A 23,924-nucleotide genomic window follows, 5' to 3' on the forward strand; every position below is an offset into this window, starting at 1 on the left:
TCCAAGATTTTGTAATCACAAGTAATAAAACTCTGAATCGAATTTGATCCAAACCTATGACCGTAAACACACGATTTCACTACGCAAACCCATGAGCTAGATTACATTCCATTATTCGATTAAAAATTATATTAATAAATTATTTAAAATACTAAAAGCAGGTACCATGACAGTTCTGCTTTTAATTCGGTGTTCATGTTAACACCATCAACAACAGACTTTATATTGTAACCTGGCACGCAGTCTGATAGGCGGAGACTAAGCTACTTGTTCATGAATAAAAAAGTTTCCTTAACATGAAAATCCAAAAGGCAGCGAGGAGGATATCAGAAACCTCATAAAGAATGCTCACACCCTTCCATGAACCGTCCTATCGAAAGCCACTTCTGGTTTTACGAAGTAGCGTAAAAAATGGTGACCGACTGCGACATCTTTGTGAGATTGTCGCCAATTGCTTCAAAATTCAGAATGTCTGTTTCTGACAAAACGTAAGCGACCTTATGATAAATTGTACATCCAGCGACAAGTAAAATATGACGTAATAACTCAAAAGTATCTACTCGACCGTATCACGTCAAATCAAGACCCACTCTCCTACGACCATAAATCTCAAAGCACTCGTACAATTCTGGTCAATGACCAGATGAGAGAACGGTCAGCTTGATTAAGAGGTCCCCTACCCATGATATGGTCCAGCAAACCTCGTATCCCCTACCTATAATCTCGAATCCAAAACTGCAAGCAGTTGAGGAAAGTGTGAACGGTTATAAAATCAGTCAATTAAGTAAATTTCAGGTCCTGACGGCGGTAAGTACGAAGATGGCTGTATCCTGGGTTGTAACGCTGTGTAGTTCCGTAGACGTTTACCAGCGTTTCAGAGGTCCTTGCTGCCTCCATCATCAGGATGATAATGTAGGCAGCAAGGACTTTCGAGAAGTTGGCAAACTTATTTCTACAATATTACACGGCGCTACAACCCAGAATTAGAGCCACGGTGGTCTAGCGGTTAGATGTAATCCTGGGGTCTCGGGTTCGATTCCTGGCGATGCCCGAATTTATAACTTGTGTTGGGCAAGGCCGTGGTCTAGGCAACACGGAGTTTTCCACCGGGGACTTCCCCGGTTTCTCCGTGGCATCCCAACAATTACTCCATTCACACACAGAAGAAGGCAATGGCAAACCACTTCTGGATCATCTGCCAAGAACGTATATGAACAGGTCCCAGTCCGAGAAAAGGATGGAAGGATCCTGTTCATATGGACCTGTCGTCACACAGAACACTAAATAAATAAATGATGGCCACGGTGGTCTAGCGGTTAGAACGCTGGCCTTGTAATCCTGGGGTCTCGCGTTCGATTCCCCGCGGTGCCCGAATTTATAACTTGTGTTGGGCAAGGCCGTGGTCTAGGCAACACGGAGTTTTCCTCCGTGGCATCCCAACAATTACTCCATTCACACACACAGAAGAAGGCAATGGCAAACCACTTCTGGATCATCTGCCAAGAACGTATATGAACAGGTCCCAGTCCGAGAAAAGGATGGAAGGTTCCTGTTCATATGGACCTGTCGTAAGACAGAACACTAAATAAAAAACAAAAATCAACAACAACAACCCAGAATACAGCCTTATTAATGGTGTCAACTGATAATCAATATTAATCAATTCTTCCTTCCGGGATCTCCCGAATACCACTAGACCACGACGTTGGGTACACAATTAAATTTTCTTTAGAGAAGAAGGAATAAATTCGATAAACAAACGACTCTCGAGCTATCGATACTGATTACAAAGGTAATTACAATGTTTAACCTATCAATTGTAGTACAGTTTGTAATTTGTAAACACCTACAGCCATTTTCCTTTTGATCGCTGGATCGTGAGTAATTCGGTTCCTACGACTGCCTGATTTTCCTCCACCATTTTTTTTTTTTTTTAGATTCAAAGCGTGTTTGCAATTTGGGTGACATTCATGCCTCGCTGAACACAAACGTGATTCCACTGACTTATAAGACCAAGTGGATGCAATCCAATGCTTTGTATTTCTCACTGATCTTGAAGTTAATACGAATCCAGTGTTGTCAAAGCAAATCATCTGCAGAGACAACGCACTAGAAATTGTAAACAAGGCTAATTTACATCAGAATGGGAGAATAGGGCAAAAATATTGATTTTCTGGTTTTATAAAGTTTGGATATAATTCCAGAGAAATTCAACCCTTTCGCTGAAAATACAACTCAGATAATGAAAGTCCCCAAAAAGATTCATGCGTTTTTGTTAAATTTCATGGCCTAAATTAAAAACTTAATTCAAGGAAATTGGTAACACAGTAAATCAAGATATTTGTGAAAAAAAGTTTGCTAACAGATGCACGCGAACCTGTCACAAAGTTTAAATTTCTTGCCTCTCTGTTCCAAAAGAACATATACATCAATCATTGCGCCTCACTATTTACAGAAATGTCTGTAGAAAGTCTGTAATTTCTCTACAAATTGTTTTAATAAAATAATATTATCCCGAAGGTATAATGAAGCTACCAATATTACTGAGGACTGAGTCTTGACTAAGAGGTTAAATTTTACAAGAGCGTAAACATTACAAAACTTAAGTATTCTAGTGTAAATTGAAGTAATATGCATGTCATAATGAGTAACTTTATTCAAATACAGATTAAGATATTCATGCAGATATAAATTCAAATAATCTTAAATATTTCACATCCATTGGATTGTACAAAATCTACAAATGTTTCAAAACAGAATATTGGGATTTAATAGTTTCGGGAACGTAGTTTATACCAAAATTACATCTTTTCAAATATAAACACTTGCATTGTTTTGAATAAAATCTTCCCGTTCTTCCAAAACCAATTCACATTAGACGATAAACAATAAACAAACTTTACAAAATGAAATATTAACCACAAGATCAGAAATAATAGATTTCAATAAAAGACCACTTTTCTGTCGTAAGCTATTTCTTATACGATGCGTACATTTACAAAGTTAAACGCGAATGTCACTTCCCGCTTCACGGCAGGAACTGCATGATTCACCGCTAAGCGCCAAAAGATTTTTCCGATAGAATTCAAGCCAACAATAAAATCGAAAGTGTCTCTCCTGTAAAAGTTGCTGAAAATGTCCCTGAACAAAAACTGTTTAATTGGCGTATTTAAAAAAAGTAGTCGAATTTGGACAAATTTAATCGTGACGTACTGGTTGTAAAAACCAGTTGCAGAAATCAGTTTTGCTATCATAAGAGTTTGGCCGCCGTGTGTCTACGGCAACACTTGAGCTCTCATATGGAGGTACTTGGAGGACATACCGCTCAAAGCTCCACTTACTTTTACCTTTGTTTGTTACTTTGTATTTGTATCCTCATTTTTTCCCTTATAAACATTACGCAGTCCAAAACAAACTATCTCTTTCGGTGATGACGTAATCAATCGGTATTAGATAGGTCATACGAGGTGCGATCGGAAAGTTTCAAGACTGTGTCAATAGGGGACGAACCGGATGTAGTACGAGCTTCTGCCGCTAGGGGGTGCGGCCTACATTCATAGTGAATCAGTGTGCCAGCCGGCATCATCGAATTAGCATTTGTTTCTTAGTTACGGGCGTTTTGGTAGTGCATTACACCGACCCTCCTGCGATTTCGGAATGGCCTGGGCATCAAATTTTGCCAAAGACTCGCCAAAACGGCTACGGAAACCTATGAAATCTGTGGAATCTGTTTGCGATTAGCTTACCCTGTAGGGATCTTAACTCATCATTTTTCTGACTCTGAAGTTTGTTGCAAAGTTAATAAAATTCAGCTATAATCACAATAATCGGTTTACGAACAAGTTCCGTTCCAAGACGTTCGTTATACGTTTTTGTTCGTTATGTGTATCTTGCATTCCTGAGCTTTTACGATACGTATCGTATACGTTATCAGCCATTTTAAAGAATTAAAACCATTTACTAAACATCGAATGGTCTATACAATACGTTTAATTATAATGTATATATGCGTTATGGTTTATCGTATGCTATACGTAACGTAAAATAAAATAAAAGATTAGTTTTATTAGCCAAGAAAAGTTCAGTATAATTATCATATTTAATTTTCTGATAATTATTGTAATAAATACATTTTTTAAAAGTTTATTTATTTAAATCTTACAATTGTGTTCACTATAAGTTTGGTATTTGGTTTTATAAGGAACTCTATCTATTGGCGACTTCAAGAAATTTTGAATGAATTGTGACTTTCGTTATAGCGAATGTACGTAAATCGAAGCTGCTTGTAGCTCAGCTAATTAAAGAGTTGTACCGTATTTTATGAAACCCAAAACTTTATTACCGTATTCAAAAGAGCCAGATACTGTATCTTGTCCTGGCTCTGATGATCCATCATACCTTTACGATGTTTTAAAAATTTATTCCGTCTGTGAAAATGTTGTAACAGGTAACTTATCAAAAGAGAACATAGTCGTTAGTTGAAACACTTCTGGCTTTATTCGAGAACACCATACAACTCTTTAATTAGCTGAGCTACAAGCAGCTTCCCAAAACGAATCTGGTGCATGTAGCTGATTATATATTCATATAATCCGCTCGCAAACAAACATGGTCGATTATCTCGAACAATGAAGACGTGTGTGCGGAAATTAATCAAGAAAAATTGGACATGCAGAAAGAAGGATTGGGAGAGAGGGAGAGAAAGAGAGAGGAACACACAAAGAATCCCTTAAAAGCTCCGTGCATAATCTACGTAAGACTCATAACCAAGCGTTAAAGCCAACCACACGTAAAATTACTCACACAAAAGTGAAACGAAGTGTAAACAGTGATAAACAATGGTTATTGTTGTACGTGTGGACGTGGTTGGATATAACGTTGAGGAGGGTGTGGGTTTTTTTTTCCTGCGAGAATCGCATGAGAAATGTGGTTTAGCGCAGAGCGTCGGAAAAAGATTTCGTCGTAAATCTCCCATGATCAGAGTTTTTTTTCTCTGCCAAATAGGCATCCGTCACTTACTAAAACGTCGGTCTACTGAGTCACTACTGAACAAGAAATCTGCTTAAAAACGCCGTGTAGTCACAGGGTGGCTAATAAATTATTTGAAAGTGTTACAAAGTTCAAATATTTGGGAACAACAATAACAAATCAAAATGATACTCGTGAGGAAGTTAGGAGGAGATTAAATTCCGGAAATGCTTGCTACTTCTCAGTCCAAAATATTTTGGCTTCCCGTCTGATTTCTAAGAACCTGAAAATTAAAATATACAAAACAATAATTTTGCCTGTTTTTGTGTATGGGTGCGAAACATGGTCTCTCACTCAGAGGGAGGAACACAGATTGCACGTGTTTGAGGAGGATATTTGGGCCTAGGAGAGAAGACGATGGGGCATGGAGAAAACTGCATAATGACGAACTTAAAAATCTGTACTCCTCCCCCAATATTGTCAGGGTGATTAAGTCGAGAAGAATGAGATGGGCTGGGCATGTAGCGCACGTTTTAAGCACATCTTATATGTTTAGTAAATTCATTTTATTACTTTCATGTTCTTCAGCGAGCCGGAAAGCCACATTTGAGTTGGCTCCCTGTACAACTACATTAAAGTCTTCTGTGGCGTATACTTTTATTTATTACTTGTGAGCGTGTTAATGCGTGAATATGAGGAGTGCTTTTGCGTCTCTCTCATCTCATATAATATTTTTTTATATATTAAAGTATCACGCTACGTATTATGAATTATACCTATGCGTCCTCATATTTTCGTGCAAGGCTTTCATAATGTAATATTTTCTTGGTCTGTGCAAAATTCCCTGATAAGCAGAAAGTTAGTAACACATTTCTGGGAGGTTCACTGTAGCATAAGGCAGAGAGCGCTCACGTATGCATTGTATGGCCTGTAGTTAAGGACTGTATTTTAGTTGAATCAGGGAAGGATAAGAGAGAGAAACTGGCTGAGAGGACGAAAGTGAAATTACAGCTTCCAGAATGTGTATAGAAACGAGCAAAAAATGTATGTGTCTGATTATTAAATGCCATATTTTTCATGACGATTTATGTACAACAAAGTATGTAAAGAAGCCGATATTAATATTTTCCCTAACATCGATCTCTTTAAAAGTTGCAGCCATTTTTAGCTTAAACGTCCATGGTTGTATCATCTGAAGATGGCTGTCTTCTGGGTTGTAGCGCCGTGTAGTCTGGTAAAAGTTTAAAACGTTTCAGAGGTCCTTGCTGCCTCCATCATCAGGACGATAAAATGTTGATAAACTTCTGCCCGATTACACGGCGCTACAACCCAGAAGACAGAAATCTTCATACTCATCGCCCTGATGATGGAGGCAGTATGACCTCTGAAACGTTGGTTAACATCGACCAGACTACACAGCGCAACAACTCAGAAGACAGAAATCTTCATACTCTGATGACGGAGGCAGTATGACCTCTGAAACGTTGGTAAACATCGACCAGACTACACAGCGCAACAACCCAGAAGACAGAAATCTTCATACTCTGATGACGGAGGCAGTATGACCTCTGAAACGTTGGTTAACATCGACCAGACTACACAGCGCAACAACCCAGAAGACAGAAATCTTCATCGCCCTTATGACGGAGGCAGTATGACCTCTGAAACGTTGGTTAACATCTACCAGACTACACAGCGCAACAACCCAGAAGACAGAAATCTTCATCGCCCTGATGACGGAGGCAGTATGACCTCTGAAACGTTGGTTAACATCGACTAGACTACACAGCGCAATAACCCAGAAGACAGAAATCTTCAGACTCACCGCATTGAAAACCTCTGATCCTACTTGGTGCTTTGTGAATGTGGCGGGTTGTAACGTACCAAGGTAACTAACAAACTAACTGTTAGTAATCTCATTTTACTCAAAAATGCCTCCAAGTCCACGGCCTCACATCTGAGCTTGGCGTGAAAAAATTCGCGCCCTTTCTAAAATCCCTAGCATCAAATGCAGTGGCCTAGACATTGTTCTTCAAATAACGTATTTCCATAGAAAAGAATCTAGACGAATGAAGTTAGGTGATCGTGAAGGTCACTAAACTGAAAGATGTTACATACAATAGGGTCACTGTATGTGGTTTCAACGTGGCAGTTGTATGAAAATTATCCTGGATGCCGGATTGGTTGCGGACGTAAAACCCGCATATTTATTTGAAGAACACGTCAGTGCCACTACAATTTATATCAGAGGGAACCTTGGAATCGAATTCGGAGTTTTGCATACAAAGTAAGGAATAAACCCGGACCTTCGGACGCGCATGAATTTTTTTACAAGAGAGCTGAAATGTGTGTCCCTGAAAATGGCAATTTCCAGACTCCTTGGTGATAATTTACAAATATAGAGGTTACTATAAGAACTTTTGTCTCTCTCATATGTTACGAGACAGTCTCAAAGTACTGAAGTTGCTGTCATGAAAACTGAAATTTAAATTGCTGTAACTTTTTAAAGGAGGTTCTCAGGGATTCGCATTAATCTTTTTATTTCATAAATGACTAGGAATTGTCCTGTAAAGTATAGCATGTAATGTTGACACCATGTGCATATCGTACAAAATTATGTTGAACGAAAAATACTTATATCAAATCTAAAAGTTCTTGACGATGGTGAAGAGTCAATTGAATAAAAATTTTCTTGGATATTATCCATCGTCTAGTAAATATAAAACGTAAAACGACGTTTCGGAGATGGGACTCTATCTCCGTCTTCAGGTTCCTACACAGTTGGGCCCACTAGATAGAGCTAATCCCTATCTCCGTTTTATATTTACTAGACGACGGATAATATCCAAGAAAATTTTATTCAATTGAAAAATACTTAATATAAACAATAAATACCGGTAGTTTTAAAAAGGAGGTGTACAAATTTATATAATGACGTTCATAACCATATTCTCCATTACGTATTGCTGGAGATCGAATCACGGAAGTTGTGATGAGTGTGGCATGCAGAACGCATAGGATAATCCATAAATACGTGCATTTTAATCGGAAAATTTAAAGAGAAGACATTACTTGAAAGACCTGGCAGCAGATGAAAACTATTTTACCATAATATGCCACGAAATACAATTAAATAAAAATTTACTTGGATATTATCCATCGTCTAGTAAATATAAAACGTAAAACGACGTTTCGGAGATGGGACTCTATCTCCGTCTTCAGGTTCCTACTCAGTTGGGCCCACTAGATAGAGCTAATCCTTATCTCCGGACAAATTAAAAAGTGAAAGTCCCGGAATAAAAAGGCATGCCTTTTTATTCCGGGATGGATAATATCCAAGTAAATTTTTATTCAATTGACTCTTCACCATCGTCAAGAAGTTTTAGATTTGATACACGAAATACAGTTGTTGCAGTAAAATGGTACACATTTCATGTGACACAAATTATGTATTCTCACTGAAATTTTACGTACATTCTTATGTCTCCCAATCGTTCTACATGCCTGGCCCATCTGATCGTCCTCAATTTGATCACCCCTAATAATACTTCGTCAAAAGTGCAAATTACAACTTTGGCAAGGCACAGATAATTACTACAAGAGAGAAACATTTTAAGCAAACTGCACGTCCTGAAAACTCCGGGATAGTATTCCTATATCATCTTAAATTATGCCACATACTCCTTTCGTATCCTCTCCAATTCACCATTCGCTAATTATCCTATCATTAGACAATATATAATAAGTTATTGGAAGCGTCTTTAAGTACGCCATAAAACAATACGAAATTTCTTCTGTTATTTGAGAAGCTGTGACAGAATCGTTACCCTTTCAGCTTCGTATTTATAACCATGACACTTCTCAATCCACAATGCAGTTAAAACGTCGTCGTTAAACATAGATATCAACGCTACAGTAAAACACTACCAAGTCTGGAATGGATATGTTCCATGTGAAGCCCATTTTAATAAATTAATCCTTATTCATTTAAAAACAAAAATTACAGATACGGTGGCGTAATGATTGTAATAGAAAGATTATACATTTTGTCGAGTATAAATTTCGCCTGAGTACAATCGATATTTAAATTTATCAGAACAGTTACGATATCGATTGTGGTCTTTTGGGGGTTTGGCGACGCGTGGTCTTACAGATGATTACCGACGTTTTGGAAGAACACATCTGAAGCCAGTTGAACAGTCAACACAGACATGTCCAATTTCTTTAATATCCATTTTAGTATTCCACTCCAGCTACATCTCTCCCCTTCAAGTTTTTCAACCATACCATTCATCATGAATATGCATGCTACATGTCACACCATCGCAATCTCCTCCATTTTATCACAGTGATAATACAAGTACGAAACTCTTTAACATATAATTTCCTAACATTTTATTCTCTTATTTCTAAACATTCTGCGCGTCTCTGTTCTCATACGCCACAATGAAATGTATTTTAAATCTCTCATAAACCATTCTCCATTACGATAAAAAAAATATATGATGAATACAAGGAAATTCTCTCACTTTGAACAGATTTAAGACTAAAACGTTCCAAACATTGTCACAGGAGAGTTCTCGAAGTAAACAAATGACTGAATAACCTATGACCTTTTTCTCCATCAAAAGCACTCAAATTAATTACATACACGAAAACTTTCATTGAAGACGTGTGTTTGTCTTCATGGAGCTTTAAGATACCAGGAACTGGGACTAAGATAAAACAGCTTTCTGATTGCCTCCTGTCTTCTATTCCGATGCCAGAACCGTTTAACTATCGGGCTGTAGCAGTCGAGAGAGTAGGTCGTATTGGAGCTAATTTAATAACGCATCTAAAACCAGTTACAGAGGCCCAACATTGACTCTTTTGTGGGATCGGTCGAAAGAAACCGAAATCACATCTCTTTGACCGTCCTCAAAAAAAATATAGAACACATTTAGAAAAAAACCTCGATCGGGCAATATTCATTTTGCTAATTCCAAGATCCAATCTATTTCAGAGCCCAAATCAACTTTCACCTGGACGCCTGTCTCCCGATTACCAATTTTGTTGAGACTTCTATTGTAGAATGAGATTTGAGGTTCTCATGACGACGAATATGAAGATTTGTCTTCTAGGTCGTTGCGCCTTGTAATTTCTTAAATGTTTACCGACGTTACAGAGGTCCTTGCTGCCTCCATAATCAGGGCGACGAGTCACTGTCCTCATCACTCACCCTAATCGCCCTGATGCAGGCAGCCACTCCGAAACGTCGGTAACATTCTACAAGATCACACCGTGCAACGACCCTTAAGACAGTCACCGCCCTGATGATGGAGGTAGAAAGGACCTCTGAAACGTCGGTAACATTCTACCAGATCACACCGTGCAACGACCCTTAAGACAGTCACCGCCCTGATGATGGAGGTAGAAAGGACCTCTGAAACGTCGGTAACATTCTACCAGATCACACCGTGCAACGACCCATAAGACAGTCACCGCCCTGATGATGGAGGTAGAAAGGACCTCCGAAACGTCGGTAACATTCTACCAGATCACACCGTGCAACGACCCTTAAGACAGTCACCGCCCTGATGATGGAGGTAGAAAGGACCTCCAAAACGTCGGTAACATTCTACCAGATCACACCGTGCAACGACCCATAAGACAGTCACCGCCCTGATGATGGAGGTAGAAAGGACCTCCGAAACGTCGGTAACATTCTACCAGATCACACCGTGCAACGACCCATAAGACAGTCACCGCCCTGATGATGGAGGTAGAAAGGACCTCTGAAACGTCGGTAAGCTTCTACTAGACTATATGGCGCAACGATCCACAAGACAACCATCTTCAAGGTGTGTTTTATTCAGCATTTCTCTGTGTCATAGGCGTATTCTTAAAATGTCAAGGTTTCTACGAGAAAACAAAGACTTTTAACTGGCTCGCGAGACGAGTTACGGCGATGCAGTTGTAATTAGCTGCTTTTGGTACTTAACGCTAATGTAGCTTTCAGAGTCATATTAATGAACGTGGTACCACATTCGTGGCATAATTGAATAGCCACATAACAATCGATATGAATAAATGTGTCCCTAATTGTCTGTACACAGAAGACGGCTACATTAAATGTGGACATGTTTACGTACATAAGCGGTCTGTACGACCCAAGAAATTTGCAACACGCATCAAATCTAAAAGGCTATAACTCAAAAATGTTTCCGGATCAATGTACGAGGTGCGATCGAAAAGTTTCAAGACTGCGCCTATAAAAACCCGTACACTTATCTCAGGTATTAAATTCATCCATCACCCTCGAAGTAGTTCCCCTGGGAGTGAACACAACGATCCCAGCGCCGCTGCCAAGCCTGGAAGCATCCCTGGAAATCTTTCTTTGTCAGCCTGTCAAGCACCATCTGCGATTCTGCCTGAATCTCTTCTATCGTCTCAAATCTCCTTCCCTTTAGCTGAATTTTCATCTTTGGGAAGAGGAAGAAGTCACACGGAGCTTAGAAAGGAAGTTGGGGTCGGTTCTTGCAAGATCTTTCAGCTCCTGACAAACGAGAAGTCGATTCTGCTTCTGGTCCTCAGACAGGATGCGTCGCATGTGGAGTTCTTCCTTTAGAATCAGCTGACAGGTCCCATAGCCTATCCCAACAATGTCGCACAAGTCGTTGATGGTGCGACGTCGATCTTCGTAACATTTTCGGGCGTTGTGCTCGAAGATGGTCGTCCAGAACGCTCGTCATCATCGACAGAGGTTCGGCCATTTTTAAAACGTGAATGCCACACAAAAGTTTGTGCACGACCCATTGCGGACTCCCCAAATGCTTGCTTTAGCATTTCATAGGTATCCGTAGCCGTTTTGGCGAGTCTTTGGCAAAATTTGATGCACACGCCATTCCGAAATCGCAGGAGGGTCGGTGTAATGCACTACCAAAACGCCCGTAACTAAGAAACAAATGGTAATTCGATGATGCAGGCTGGCACACTGATTCACTATGAATGTAGGCCGCAGCCCCTAGCGGCAGAAGCTCGTACTACATCCGGTTCGCCCTCTATTGACACAGTCTTGAAACTTTCCGATCGCACCTCGTATATCAGAATCTTTAAGTTGTTTGTGTGAAATAAGTGTGTTCAAAAAATACCAGTCACCAAACGTCTGTAAATTAACAGCACTAAACATGAAATTATGTGCTTATTAAAGGTCCCCTTTCCTACTTACTACAATTCTTCAACTTTTTTCCTTTCTAGATCAATATTTAGGTGCGTTTGCAACCGAAAGCTATAAAAATGCGTCAGTTTCTCCACGCCTGTGAGTTTTACGGTACACGCATATTTATTTTTCTTTTATATTCCTTTGTTTTATGTTCCTTTTTTGAGCTCGCCAAACACGAATTGAACTACTGTCAATCTTTAGGTTTATGGCGACATCACACACAAGCGGACAAGATAATTTGTAAAAATTTCTGTTAAATTTGGCGTGAAAATAACTTTTTAACTCCGTTCCATCGACTCTGTACATGCTTTCAAAATGGTTGCCACACCATGGTCGAACTTTGACCTATAAATTTTGGAGGAGAGAACCAGTTAAAAAACAACAACCATGCTTTGTTGTCACGTGGGTAGCATTTTGTCTTTCTGGGGTGTCTGCTTCGAATTACTGCCTGGATATCAGCAATTATATATTGTTTCATAGTTTTCCTGAGGAAAATTCTGAAACAGTACCTTAAAACAGTGGTATTCAACCTTGTTTTGTTCGCGTACCCCCAGATATAATTTCTCTTCCAACTTTGTACCCCCAAAGTTGTTGGTATATAATTCAAGTTATACATAGTATATAATCTACATCTAAAATAAATTAAATATTACATTACTGATTATTCAGTGTTTATCATAAAATATTTTTTTTAAAAAAAATCACGTACCCCCTAAGATGTCTTCGCGTACCCCAGGTTGAATACAACTGCCTTAAAATACAACACATCTACTCCCACACCACCTACAGTTCATCATCTCAGTTTTTGAAAGGCTATAATCCACATGAAGATATATGGGGACTGGATGTATAATTTCACGCAGACTTAATCATTAAGGCTTTGACCGGGATGTTCTTTTGTTAAATCTTATGTGGTACCGCCTGATTCGACTTCTAATGGTTAAGTGAAGTGTTTTCTTCGCGGTACGGTCTGGATTCGTAAATAATATTCAGACGAGCTTCGGCTTCAAAGGGTTAACCAGCTGATTTTCGTAATGGTGAGGTGTAGTGTTTTCTTCGCGGTACGGACTGAATTCATAAATAATATTCAGACGATCTTCGGCTTCAAAAGGTTAACCGTGGCATTAGACGGATAGTACATGGTCAGCTTCTTACCCAAATCACTTTACCGCACGGAAAAGTCCCCACTGACGCCGTGGCGAATAGCAAGAAACATTACCGATTTCCTAAAAACAAGACGCAATACGCGTTTTATACGCAAATCTTTATAACAGACAATCAAGTCTTCCAGGACTGGCTATATGTGTGATGCGTGCGAGACCTGAATCAGCAAATGACCTTGTAACATATGAACCGAGTTTTGTACACGGAGCGATCAATCACGCACTAAAAGCGAGTGGGTTCCGGACTCAGGCGGTGCGGGTAGCCTAACTGGCAACAACCAGCCCCTGCAAGTCATGTTGCCCGCTTCTCTGGATTTGTCTGCTCAGTACAGAACATCCGTTTCAACCACAGGGTCTTTCCGGGAGGCTCTCGGAATGAAATTCACGGAGGTAGATTAACAACCTACATCAGGAACAGGCCGTATTTTCAACCAATAACTGACAACGCGGATCGGGATGCAAGAAATGCAATCAGACAACTGAATATTAGTTCAATGTGGTTTTTATAACTTAATTAATCCATAATTTACATTTTGATAAGATAAAAATTGTAACATATTAACAAACGTCTCTCCAGAAAGTCAGTCCATGCACTAACTTAAATTCAAAATCTGTAGCTGTCAATATAATTGAATCTCTTCGTGTAAAATTATACTTTCTTATAAATTTCATAATTTATAGCGCAAATATACTTTTTATACAGGTACATATAATTAACGGGCTCAAACGATAATCAGTGTTTATTCATTAAGACACAACAGCGTTGTGTCAGACCCTCTCGAGACATCGATTAGAATTACAAGACGTTACGAAATTCGAGCACAATTATATATCCGAAGTATAATTGTACAATTAAAACTGATTACTATATTACTGAAATTCAAAGCTCTCGGCTTCAAACAGTGTATGGTATAATTGATTGATTCGAAGTACGGCGTGGCCAACATGTGAAAATAAAATTGTTTATTGCTACCTAACACGCACGAGATTTAATTAAACGTGAAACGAAATTGGACATAGACGTTTATATGATCGTTTTTCGAAGTCTGTTAAAATATTATGAAACCGCAAAAGCAGGGGATACATGTGGTGGAATATATCAAAGAATACTGCCTGGTCACGGGTCAACATGGCTACAAATTCATGGCACTTCCAGGAGAGAACCTAGCGGAAAGGTAAGGTCACGCACATTAATTCTTTGTCGCGAAAGCTAATAACACGATATCATAAACGCTGAGATGAGATTAAAAATTACATAGGAATTTCATAATTATCACCCTAAACTAATATAGTCAGAATGATTAAAATACTTATGATAGAAAAATTTGGAAACGTGTAGGTGTCTTAGCTAAGGCGGTTAGCCGCCATCTTCTCACCGCGGAGGCCCTGAGTTTGTTCCAGGTCAGTCCATGTGAGATTTGTAGTGAGCAACGTGGCAGTGGGGTAAGGTTTTCCTCAGTCATTCGATTCTTTCCTGTCAGTATCACGTGTTAATACAGTGGGCTCGTCAGAGGCCCATTTCCACAGACAGAGTCTCGAGTATCAAAACAAATTATAAGAATATGGAAATTATAAAGGCACATAAATTTCTAATCGAAAATCTGATGGAAAAAGGCCACTGATAAGATCTAGGCTTAGATGGAAGGTTGTAATGGAACTGATTTATAATAGTGAAGTGTCTTGTTGAAGAATGTATTTTATAAATGAATTAACGTGTGAAGCTGTTATTATGTTATGATTTATTGTATATTGAGCACATATTAAAACAATATTACGGGAAGGGATAATCAATTTGGATTAGCGTACCTGCACATTTCAGCATCCAATCGCAATTGGAGAATCACTACGAGTACTGATAATAATGGTGGAATTCCTGGAGTGGGTTACAGTGAGACTTGCCTCTAGTGCATTCATGACGTTTATGGTGATCTGTATTATTGTTAGCCGCGTTAATAATAGATACAGAACCGTGTACGTATCAAAATCAGGTCCGTTATTGACATGATGTCCCATCGTAGTTCGCATTTACAGAAGTGGACATAAATGCAGCTTATTACAGGCGGAAACTTTGAGGGAATATGTCACTTGGGTTATTTATTTGTAGTGTTCTGTCTGACGACAGGTCCATATGAACAGGATCCTTCTATCCTTTTCTCGGACTGGGACCTGTTCATATACGTTCTTGGCAGATGATCCAGAAGTGGTTTGCCATTGCCTTCTTCTGTGTGTGAATGGAGTAATTGTTGGGATGCCACGGAGGAAAACTCCGTGTTGCCTAGACCACGGCCTTGCCCAACACAAGTTATAAATTCGGGCACCGCCGGTAATCGAACCCAGGACCCCAGGATTACAAGGCCAGCGTTCTAACCGCTAGACCACCTCATCTTATTATTATTTAGTGTTCTGTCTGACGACAGGTCCATATATTATGAACAGGATCCTTCCATCCTTTTCTCGGACTGGGACATGTTCATATACGTTCTTGGCAGATGATCCAGAAGTGGTTTGCCATTGCCTTCTTCTGTGTGTGAATGGAGTAATTGTTGGGATGCCACGGAGGAAGACTCCGTGTTGCCTAGACCACGATCTTACCCAACACAAGTTATAAATTCGGGGAATTCGGAAAATGGGGTGATAATATTAAAAAAATATATTTCAGAATAAGACATGAATAAACGAAGTCTTTGGGTTCCATAAAAGACGAGAATTTCTTTGACTAGTTGAGCGATTATCAGCTTCTAAAAGGAACTCTGTTCAATGGAATTAAAATGGAATACATATTTTACAACGATGTTTCACGTCAGAAGTTATACACTGCCGAGTAGGGAAGTGACATGTTTTTGAAACTTAGGTAAGACATTTTAAGGTAATGTACTGAAAATGTCTTGGAGTGACGAAGGAAAATCATGAAATATTCAGTTATGACAGCCACAGCCTGATCACGATTGTAAATAGGTGAGATTACCTTTCGAACACGAATCTTCAGGCGTAAGGTTAAATCAACTTTAATTTCTCTGTTTAGTAAAATGCTTAACAACTTTTATCAACTGAAGAAGTCATTTAGCTCTGAGTATGGTGGGAAGATTACTATGAACTGTGAATTGGTAGTACCGGGAAAAATTTTCGTAATCTGTTTCATTTACCGGTAGTGAATTAAAAAATACAAACATCGCCCATTATCAGCAATTCCTCATCGGAATTCGAACACGCTATCTTCTGAATTCGAGTCAAGTACAAATGCAAATCGCTATGTAACAAGGCTCAGTCAAAGACTCTGATGGTAGAGAAAATAATCCAACTAATTCGCCCCAGAAATATGAGTACTTCTTCAGAGCGCTCATTCGTAGTTAAGATATTACCCGCATTTCATGGATCTGAAGGTTCATTACTGTGGTCACAAGAGCCCGCTACACGTCCGCCATTTTCCTAATATCCGTTTTAATATCATCCTCTTATCTATCCCTCTATCGGAAAAGGAATCTAGTTTAAAATTTTATATTCAGAATTCAAAGTTCTTTGGGTAATTTGTTCATTAAGAGTTTATATTCCAAACTTGCGCTCTACAGATAAGACTTTTATAATATTTAAAGTTTTCTTGACAATTAAATATAATGAATATACCTAGGGCGATCAGCTTGTCGACCCTTGATAATGGAAGCAGTGTTAACCTCCGAAACGTTGGGAACTAAATTTATTCTCAAATACGAATGGCCGGGAAGATTAATTGTAAATACGAGGTGCGATCGGAAAGTTTAAAGACTGTGTCAATAGAGGGCGAACCGGATGTAGTACGAGCTTCTGCCGCTAGGGGGTGCGGCCTACATTCATAGTGAATCAGTGTGCCAGCCGGCATCATCGAATTAGCATTTGTTTCTTAGTTACGGGCGTTTTGGTAGTCTGAGGACCAGAAGCAGAATCGACTTCTCGTTTGTCAGGAGCTCAAAGATCTTGCAAGAACCGACCCCAACTTCCTTTCTAAGCTCCGTGTGACTTCTTCCTCTTCCCAAAGATGAAAATTCAGCTAAAGGGAAGGAGATTTGAGACGATAGAAGAGATTCAGGCAGAATCGCAGATGGTGCTTGACAGGCTGACAAAGAAAAATTTCCAGGGATGCTTCCAGGCTTGGCAGCGGCGCTGGGATCGTTGTGTTCACTCCCAGGGGAACTACTTCGAGGGTGATGGATGAATTTAACACCTGAGATAAGTGTACGGGTTTTTATACGCGCAGTCTTGAAACTTTCCGATCGCACCTCGTATATCTTAAAAATTAAAAAAATAATAATGCACAATTGCGATTTAAAAACTTATCTTTCAATTCAATGTCATTATTTCTTTAGTACACTTTCCCAAAATTAAAAAAAGTACTTTTCTTCAACTAACGCCAATATAAAGACCAACTTATTTGCCTGTATTCTTCCAAGATCTGTAACTTGCAGAACGTCTGAAATTCATTCCATCACATAATCTCATCAGTGGAGTTGAGGAACAATACCGCTGGAAAACTTCCTTGAAAGGGATCACTTGGAAAGTGATGGAGTCGGTGAAGTGACGTCAAAACGCATCATAAGTCTGTGACCTGAATTTGATTAGTTGAGGACCTGTTCAATTGTGGGTTTCTGTATTAGCAGTGTCGAAACTTTCGGCTCGGTTACTATTTTGAGTACGATCGATATTCCGTTCCCATCCGACTATACAGGGTGTTCAATCTGATACGCAATTCAAACTACTACACAAAAACCGACGAATCCAACGGTAATACTGAATCCTTTCCATGCATCTCGTTGTTGCTGCTTATGTACAATGTTAAATCACTACAGCCGTAATTTCAGCTTTGTCGCTCGGCGAGCAATTGTCATTGGCAAACACTTTCCAAATCACGAAATGTCCCCGCCGGTATATTATTGCCTTACTCGATACTTCCTTTCCAGGACGAAAATCGCTAACTTCCTCATAAACAATAACAAATGATGTTGGATAATGAACACACGTTCTGCTTTTAAACACACCATGCTTGCATATGCACAGCTTTAGAACAGCTGGCGTTAGGAGCGGCCTAGTAACAAGTGACCTTGACCCAATGGCTGAGATTGGGCGGAGTCTATTATACGGGGGGTGGACCTGCTTCTGATTTATTTTTTTATACTACAGTACGTGATCGATGTTGGTTGTCGTCTTATAATTTATTATTACATAATTATAAACACTATGCTCGTTCAATATAACAATTCGTCGACAATTATTATTATTATTTAGTGTTCTGTCTGACGACAGGTCCATATGAACAGGATCCTTCCATCCTTTTCTCGGACTGGGACCTGTTCATATACGTTCTCGGCAGATGATCCAGAAGTGGTTTGCCATTGCCTTCTTCTGTGTGTGAATGGAGTAATTGTTGGGATGCCACGGAGGAAAACTCCGTGTTGCCTAGACCACGGCCTTGCCCAACACAAGTTATAAATTCGGGCACCGCCGGGAATCGAACCCGAGGCCCCAGGATTACAAGGCCAGCGTTCTAACCGCTAGACAATAAGAAATGATAATTTGGTAAAAGACATAATTTTAAGTTCAGCGGGTTCTGAACATATTTGTGTCTAAACGTCGACGTTCAGCGATTAGAGATTTTATTTCGTATGTCATTGCTTCAAATCTAGATCCGATGGCCGGCCTATTTAGCGTCAGCAAATGACAGATTAATCATCATTCCTCAAGTAGGCCACGACTGTCGCTTTCCATACATTTTCCATTTCATCAATGACTGTCATCCTCACAGTTGAAGATGTGTTAAATTATCCAAGAATCAAGTTACTCTGGGTTCTTGCTTCGTGTAGCCCTCTGGCTGAGTGACAAAATTTCGGAGAAAATACTGCTTCCATCTTCAGGGACTCCTTCCAAAATGCTAGTACGAGGATTAATATTTCATAAAAATCTGATATTAAGCTCAAGAAGGTTTAACGTCTTCAATGGAACCAGAAGGTCCATTGCCATGTTTACAAGAGGCCGCAGCATTCCTAATCTCCAAGTGCGTGCTACATGCCCTGTCCATCTCCTCCTTTATCTGAACCCAGTCTCATCTCTCTCGCAGGATCTTATGGGGTATCGTGCTGTTGATAAGTATAATTTCGGCCATCGCCATGGTACATATTGAGTGGACCCGAAATGACACCAACCCAACGTTTATTGCCCTGGACACCGCCCACTACCCGATTTGGAACATCGATTTCCCAGCCGTCACCCTATGCGGTATAAACAGAATACAGAAGTCGATGGTTTCCGCTGTGTCCAATGAATGGTATGTAAAAAAAAAAAATATATATATATATATAAATTCCTATAACAGAAAAGTTGTGTAATATGGATTCACATTTTTTTTATTTACGAGTATCAATTTTTTTTAAAGAAACTGTATATGAATGCTTTGATACGCAAGTCTATTCATAACCATGACACTGAAAGAGTTATTATATCAATAAAGATGTGACATTTTGTGAGTATTTTTGGAAATTGGCGACGCAATTTTTCAATATGACATATCCTTCCTACTTCAGACTCTAATCGTGTCGTAGCAGCTAACATCGTAGTTTTTAAACGGGCGGACAGACATATACGGGCCCATTTACTAGTCAGATATTCAACAGACATTACCACCCTCGGTAACGTTGTAGACAATGCATATTCTGCTAAGTTTAACTCGTTGATGGATTCGATATTTACTACGGTATATTTATAATAAATCAGTGTAATAAGATTATAAATATTAAATTAATACCGGAATACACACATCCAAATTCAGAGTTGTTAGTTTGAAACAAAACAAATCATATGGTCTCCATGCATCCTTTAAGTCCTGTAAATCAAGACTGATACATCACAGGGTGTGTCAGCTCTGTGGCAGCATCCTCTTCAAGCAAAATCCTTTTTTTGATTTCATAAATCCGCCATGTTTTAATTTACAATATGCAAAACTTTCTGTACCAAAGTTTTGTATTTCAGAAAATCTAATAACCATACATCACTATATGGCTACATTGAAAATGACACTATTCTTGATCACACCTCAGAAGTTTGTTCGTCCGCCATGTTGGCATTATCAACTGAAAGAAATTTAAAATAATGATTTCGGTACAGATCTCTTGATATAATACGTCTATACCAAATTTCACCCAAATTCGTCCATCTGTTCTAGACTTCAACACGCGGACAGACAGACAGACAGACACAATCAGCTTTATTTACTTTTATTCATACACAAGCTCGAATAAAAATATTTTTCACATATAACATATAAAAACTGTGAATCCTTATTGCATTTCATCTCCTGCCTTCTATCTAAGGTGTAAATATTAAAATTTAATAGTACTGTATATTGTAATATTACGTATTAAAAACGTGAAAATTTCTTTTTACCTCAGGAAAGGTTATATGACGGAGTGTTATAAAATACGGTGTTCAAAAGAATATTTGAACCTCAGAGGTGGAGAAAATTACACATTGAATAAAGAGATTCAAAATGTGTATTCATCTATAATTATGGTATCACATAACGGATTAATGCAACACGTATCAGCATGAAGGAAATGTTAAATGCATACAAAATACTAATCAGAATACCTTAAGAGAAGAATATTACTTACGAAACATTGGAAATAATATTAAAATCGGTCTTAGGATATAGTACGGATGGCTGTAGACTGGATTGAATCGTTCGAGGATAAGTTCCACTCGTAGGTAGTTATTTATGAACAAGACCATGCATCTTTAGGGTTTAATCACCTCTGTAACAACGGACTTTCTAAAAAAAAAAAAGAGCTTGGAGCATCGAGTTGTTTTGTCTGACGAATAAAACCTAATTACCTATCAGTACAATGTAACACGCATACCGACCTCTATCTATGTTGTCTAAACTGAGGTTAAAACCAACCCCATTTCATTCAAATACAATCAATTTAACAGTGGTTATTTCTAAAGCTGAAGCATAGATATTGATATTTTATTTTAATATTTAAAATATTTTATATTTTATTACCTTATTAAAATTGTGATTTCACGGAAAATATTAAAATATTAATCGAAATGCGGAACGTGAAATGATATTTTAAATATTTTATATTTTATTATCTTATTAAAAGTGTGATTTGACGGAAAATATTAAAATATTAATCGAAATGCGGAACGTGAAATGATATTTTAAATATTTTATATTTTATTATCTTATTAAAATTGTGATTTGACGGAAAATATTAAAATATTAATCGAAATGCGGAACGTGAAATGATATTTTAAATATTTTATATTTTATTATCTTATTAAAATTGTGATTTGACGGAAAATATTAAAATATTAATCGAAATGCGGAACGTGAAATGATATTTTAAATATTTTATATTTTATTATCTTATTAAAATTGTGATTTGACGGAAAATATTAAAATATTAATCGAAATGCGGAACGTGAAATGATATTTTAAATATTTTATATTTTATTATCTTATTAAAATTGTGATTTGACGGAAAATATTAAAATATTAATCGAAATGCGGAACGTGAAATGATATTTTAAATATTTTATATTTTATTATCTTATTAAAAGTGTGATTTGACGAAAAATATTAAAATATTAATCGAAATGCGGAACGTGAAATGATATTTTAAATATTTTATATTTTATTATCTTATTAAAATTGTGATTTGACGGAAAATATTAAAATATTAATCGAAATGCGGAACGTGAAATGATATTTTAAATATTTTATATTTTATTATCTTATTAAAATTGTGATTTGACGGAAAATATTAAAATATTAATCGAAATGCGGAACGTGGAATGATATTTTAAATATTTTATATTTTATTATCTTATTAAAAGTGTGATTTGACGGAAAATATTAAAATATTAATCGAAATGCGGAACGTGAAATGATATTTTAAATATTTTATATTTTATTATCTTATTAAAATTGTGATTTGACGGAAAATATTAAAATATTAATCGAAATGCGGAACGTGAAATGATATTTTAAATATTTTATATTTTATTATCTTATTAAAATTGTGATTTGACGGAAAATATTAAAATATTAATCGAAATGCGGAACGTGAAATGATGTTTTAAATATTTTATATTTTATTATCTTATTAAAATTGTGATTTGACGGAAAATATTAAAATATTAATCGAAATGCGGAACGTGAAATGATATTTTAAATATTTTATATTTTATTATCTTATTAAAATTGTGATTTGACGGAAAATATTAAAATATTAATCGAAATGCGGAACGTGAAATGATATTTTAAATATTTTATATTTTATTATCTTATTAAAATTGTGATTTGACGGAAAATATTAAAATATTAATCGAAATGCGGAACGTGAAATGATATTTTAAATATTTTATATTTTATTATCTTATTAAAATTGTGATTTGACGGAAAATATTAAAATATTAATCGAAATGCGGAACGTGAAATGATATTTTAAATATTTTATTATCTTATTAAAATTGTGATTTGACGGAAAATATTAAAATATTAATCGAAATGCGGAACGTGAAATGATATTTTAAATATTTTATATTTTATTATCTTATTAAAATTGTGATTTGACGGAAAATATTAAAATATTAATCGAAATGCGGAACGTGAAATGATATTTTAAATATTTTATATTTTATTATCTTATTAAAATTGTGATTTGACGGAAAATATTAAAATATTAATCGAAATGCGGAACGTGAAATGATATTTTAAATATTTTATATTTTATTATCTTATTAAAAGTGTGATTTGACGGAAAACATTAAAATATTAACCTAATTCACAATATGACGCAAATATACTACCATAGATATTGAATAATAGTAACATTGGAATTCAATTTCTGTTTCCGGTAGCCTCGCGATATTTAATTCTTTATTAAGGAATATCGACAAGTCACAAAGATGCTCGACTTCTACAAGGTTCCATCGCAAATAAACATTAGCACTCAATCAATATGAATGTTAGTACAGAAATTATTAACCCTTTAAAGCTTACTGGTAATTATATGTCCCACCTGCTTTAAGAATCAATGTCTTAATTTTTATGTATACATTTCGTATGATTCTCACTGTAAACAGCGATTATATCCTTAAACAGCGTTAACCAGTTGACATTCGTAATGGTGAAGTGTTGCGTTTACTTCGCGGTACGGACCAAATTCTTTAATATTATTTAGACGAGCTTCGGTTTCAAAGGGTTAAAGATTCTCGTTACTTTATGTCTATATTTCATATTACTGCTTTTTTTTTAAAAAAAATTAATGTTATGTCGTATTCCGCCATTAATTAACATTCTTTGTCTCTCCTTTTACCGAATAGTAGCGGCTTGTGTGAAAATGGCTGGACGTGCTTCGAAGAGTTCGCGTCATCTGCAGGCCGTCCATCAATTCATCTTGACCAAAATGGCCTCGCCACTTGTATGTTCATGTGGAAACTAGTCCGGCTGGTGTTGGGAAAGTACGATGTAGCCAAATTAATGACGAGAATTTAACTGAACTGCACATGACATCTTTAATAATAATGATCAACTCAGTCTATTAATACTGAAGTGAATATTT

General features: G+C 37.3%; 2 protein-coding genes across 4 annotated transcripts in view; one reads left to right on the forward strand and one right to left on the reverse strand.

The window, feature by feature from the left end:
- Positions 1-23,924, reverse strand: part of LOC110829592 (alpha-2 adrenergic receptor) — a 298,408-nt gene that overhangs the window by 53,613 nt on the left and 220,871 nt on the right. The window lies entirely within an intron of this gene.
- Positions 13,908-23,924, forward strand: part of LOC110829598 (sodium channel protein Nach-like) — a 51,784-nt gene continuing 41,767 nt past the window's right edge. The window contains exons 1-2 of the mRNA XM_087343378.1: positions 13,908-14,507; positions 19,415-19,621. Of these exons, the coding sequence (XP_087199504.1) occupies positions 14,392-14,507; positions 19,415-19,621 (323 nt within the window). The 5' untranslated portion in view covers positions 13,908-14,391. The remainder of the gene's footprint in view (positions 14,508-19,414; positions 19,622-23,924) is intronic.

Source organism: Zootermopsis nevadensis, unplaced genomic scaffold, assembly GCF_977971745.1.
Source record: "Zootermopsis nevadensis isolate Lab colony 2312 unplaced genomic scaffold, Znev_1.0 Znev_ptg000005l, whole genome shotgun sequence".
In the NCBI taxonomy this organism is placed as follows: domain Eukaryota; kingdom Metazoa; phylum Arthropoda; class Insecta; order Blattodea; family Termopsidae; genus Zootermopsis; species Zootermopsis nevadensis.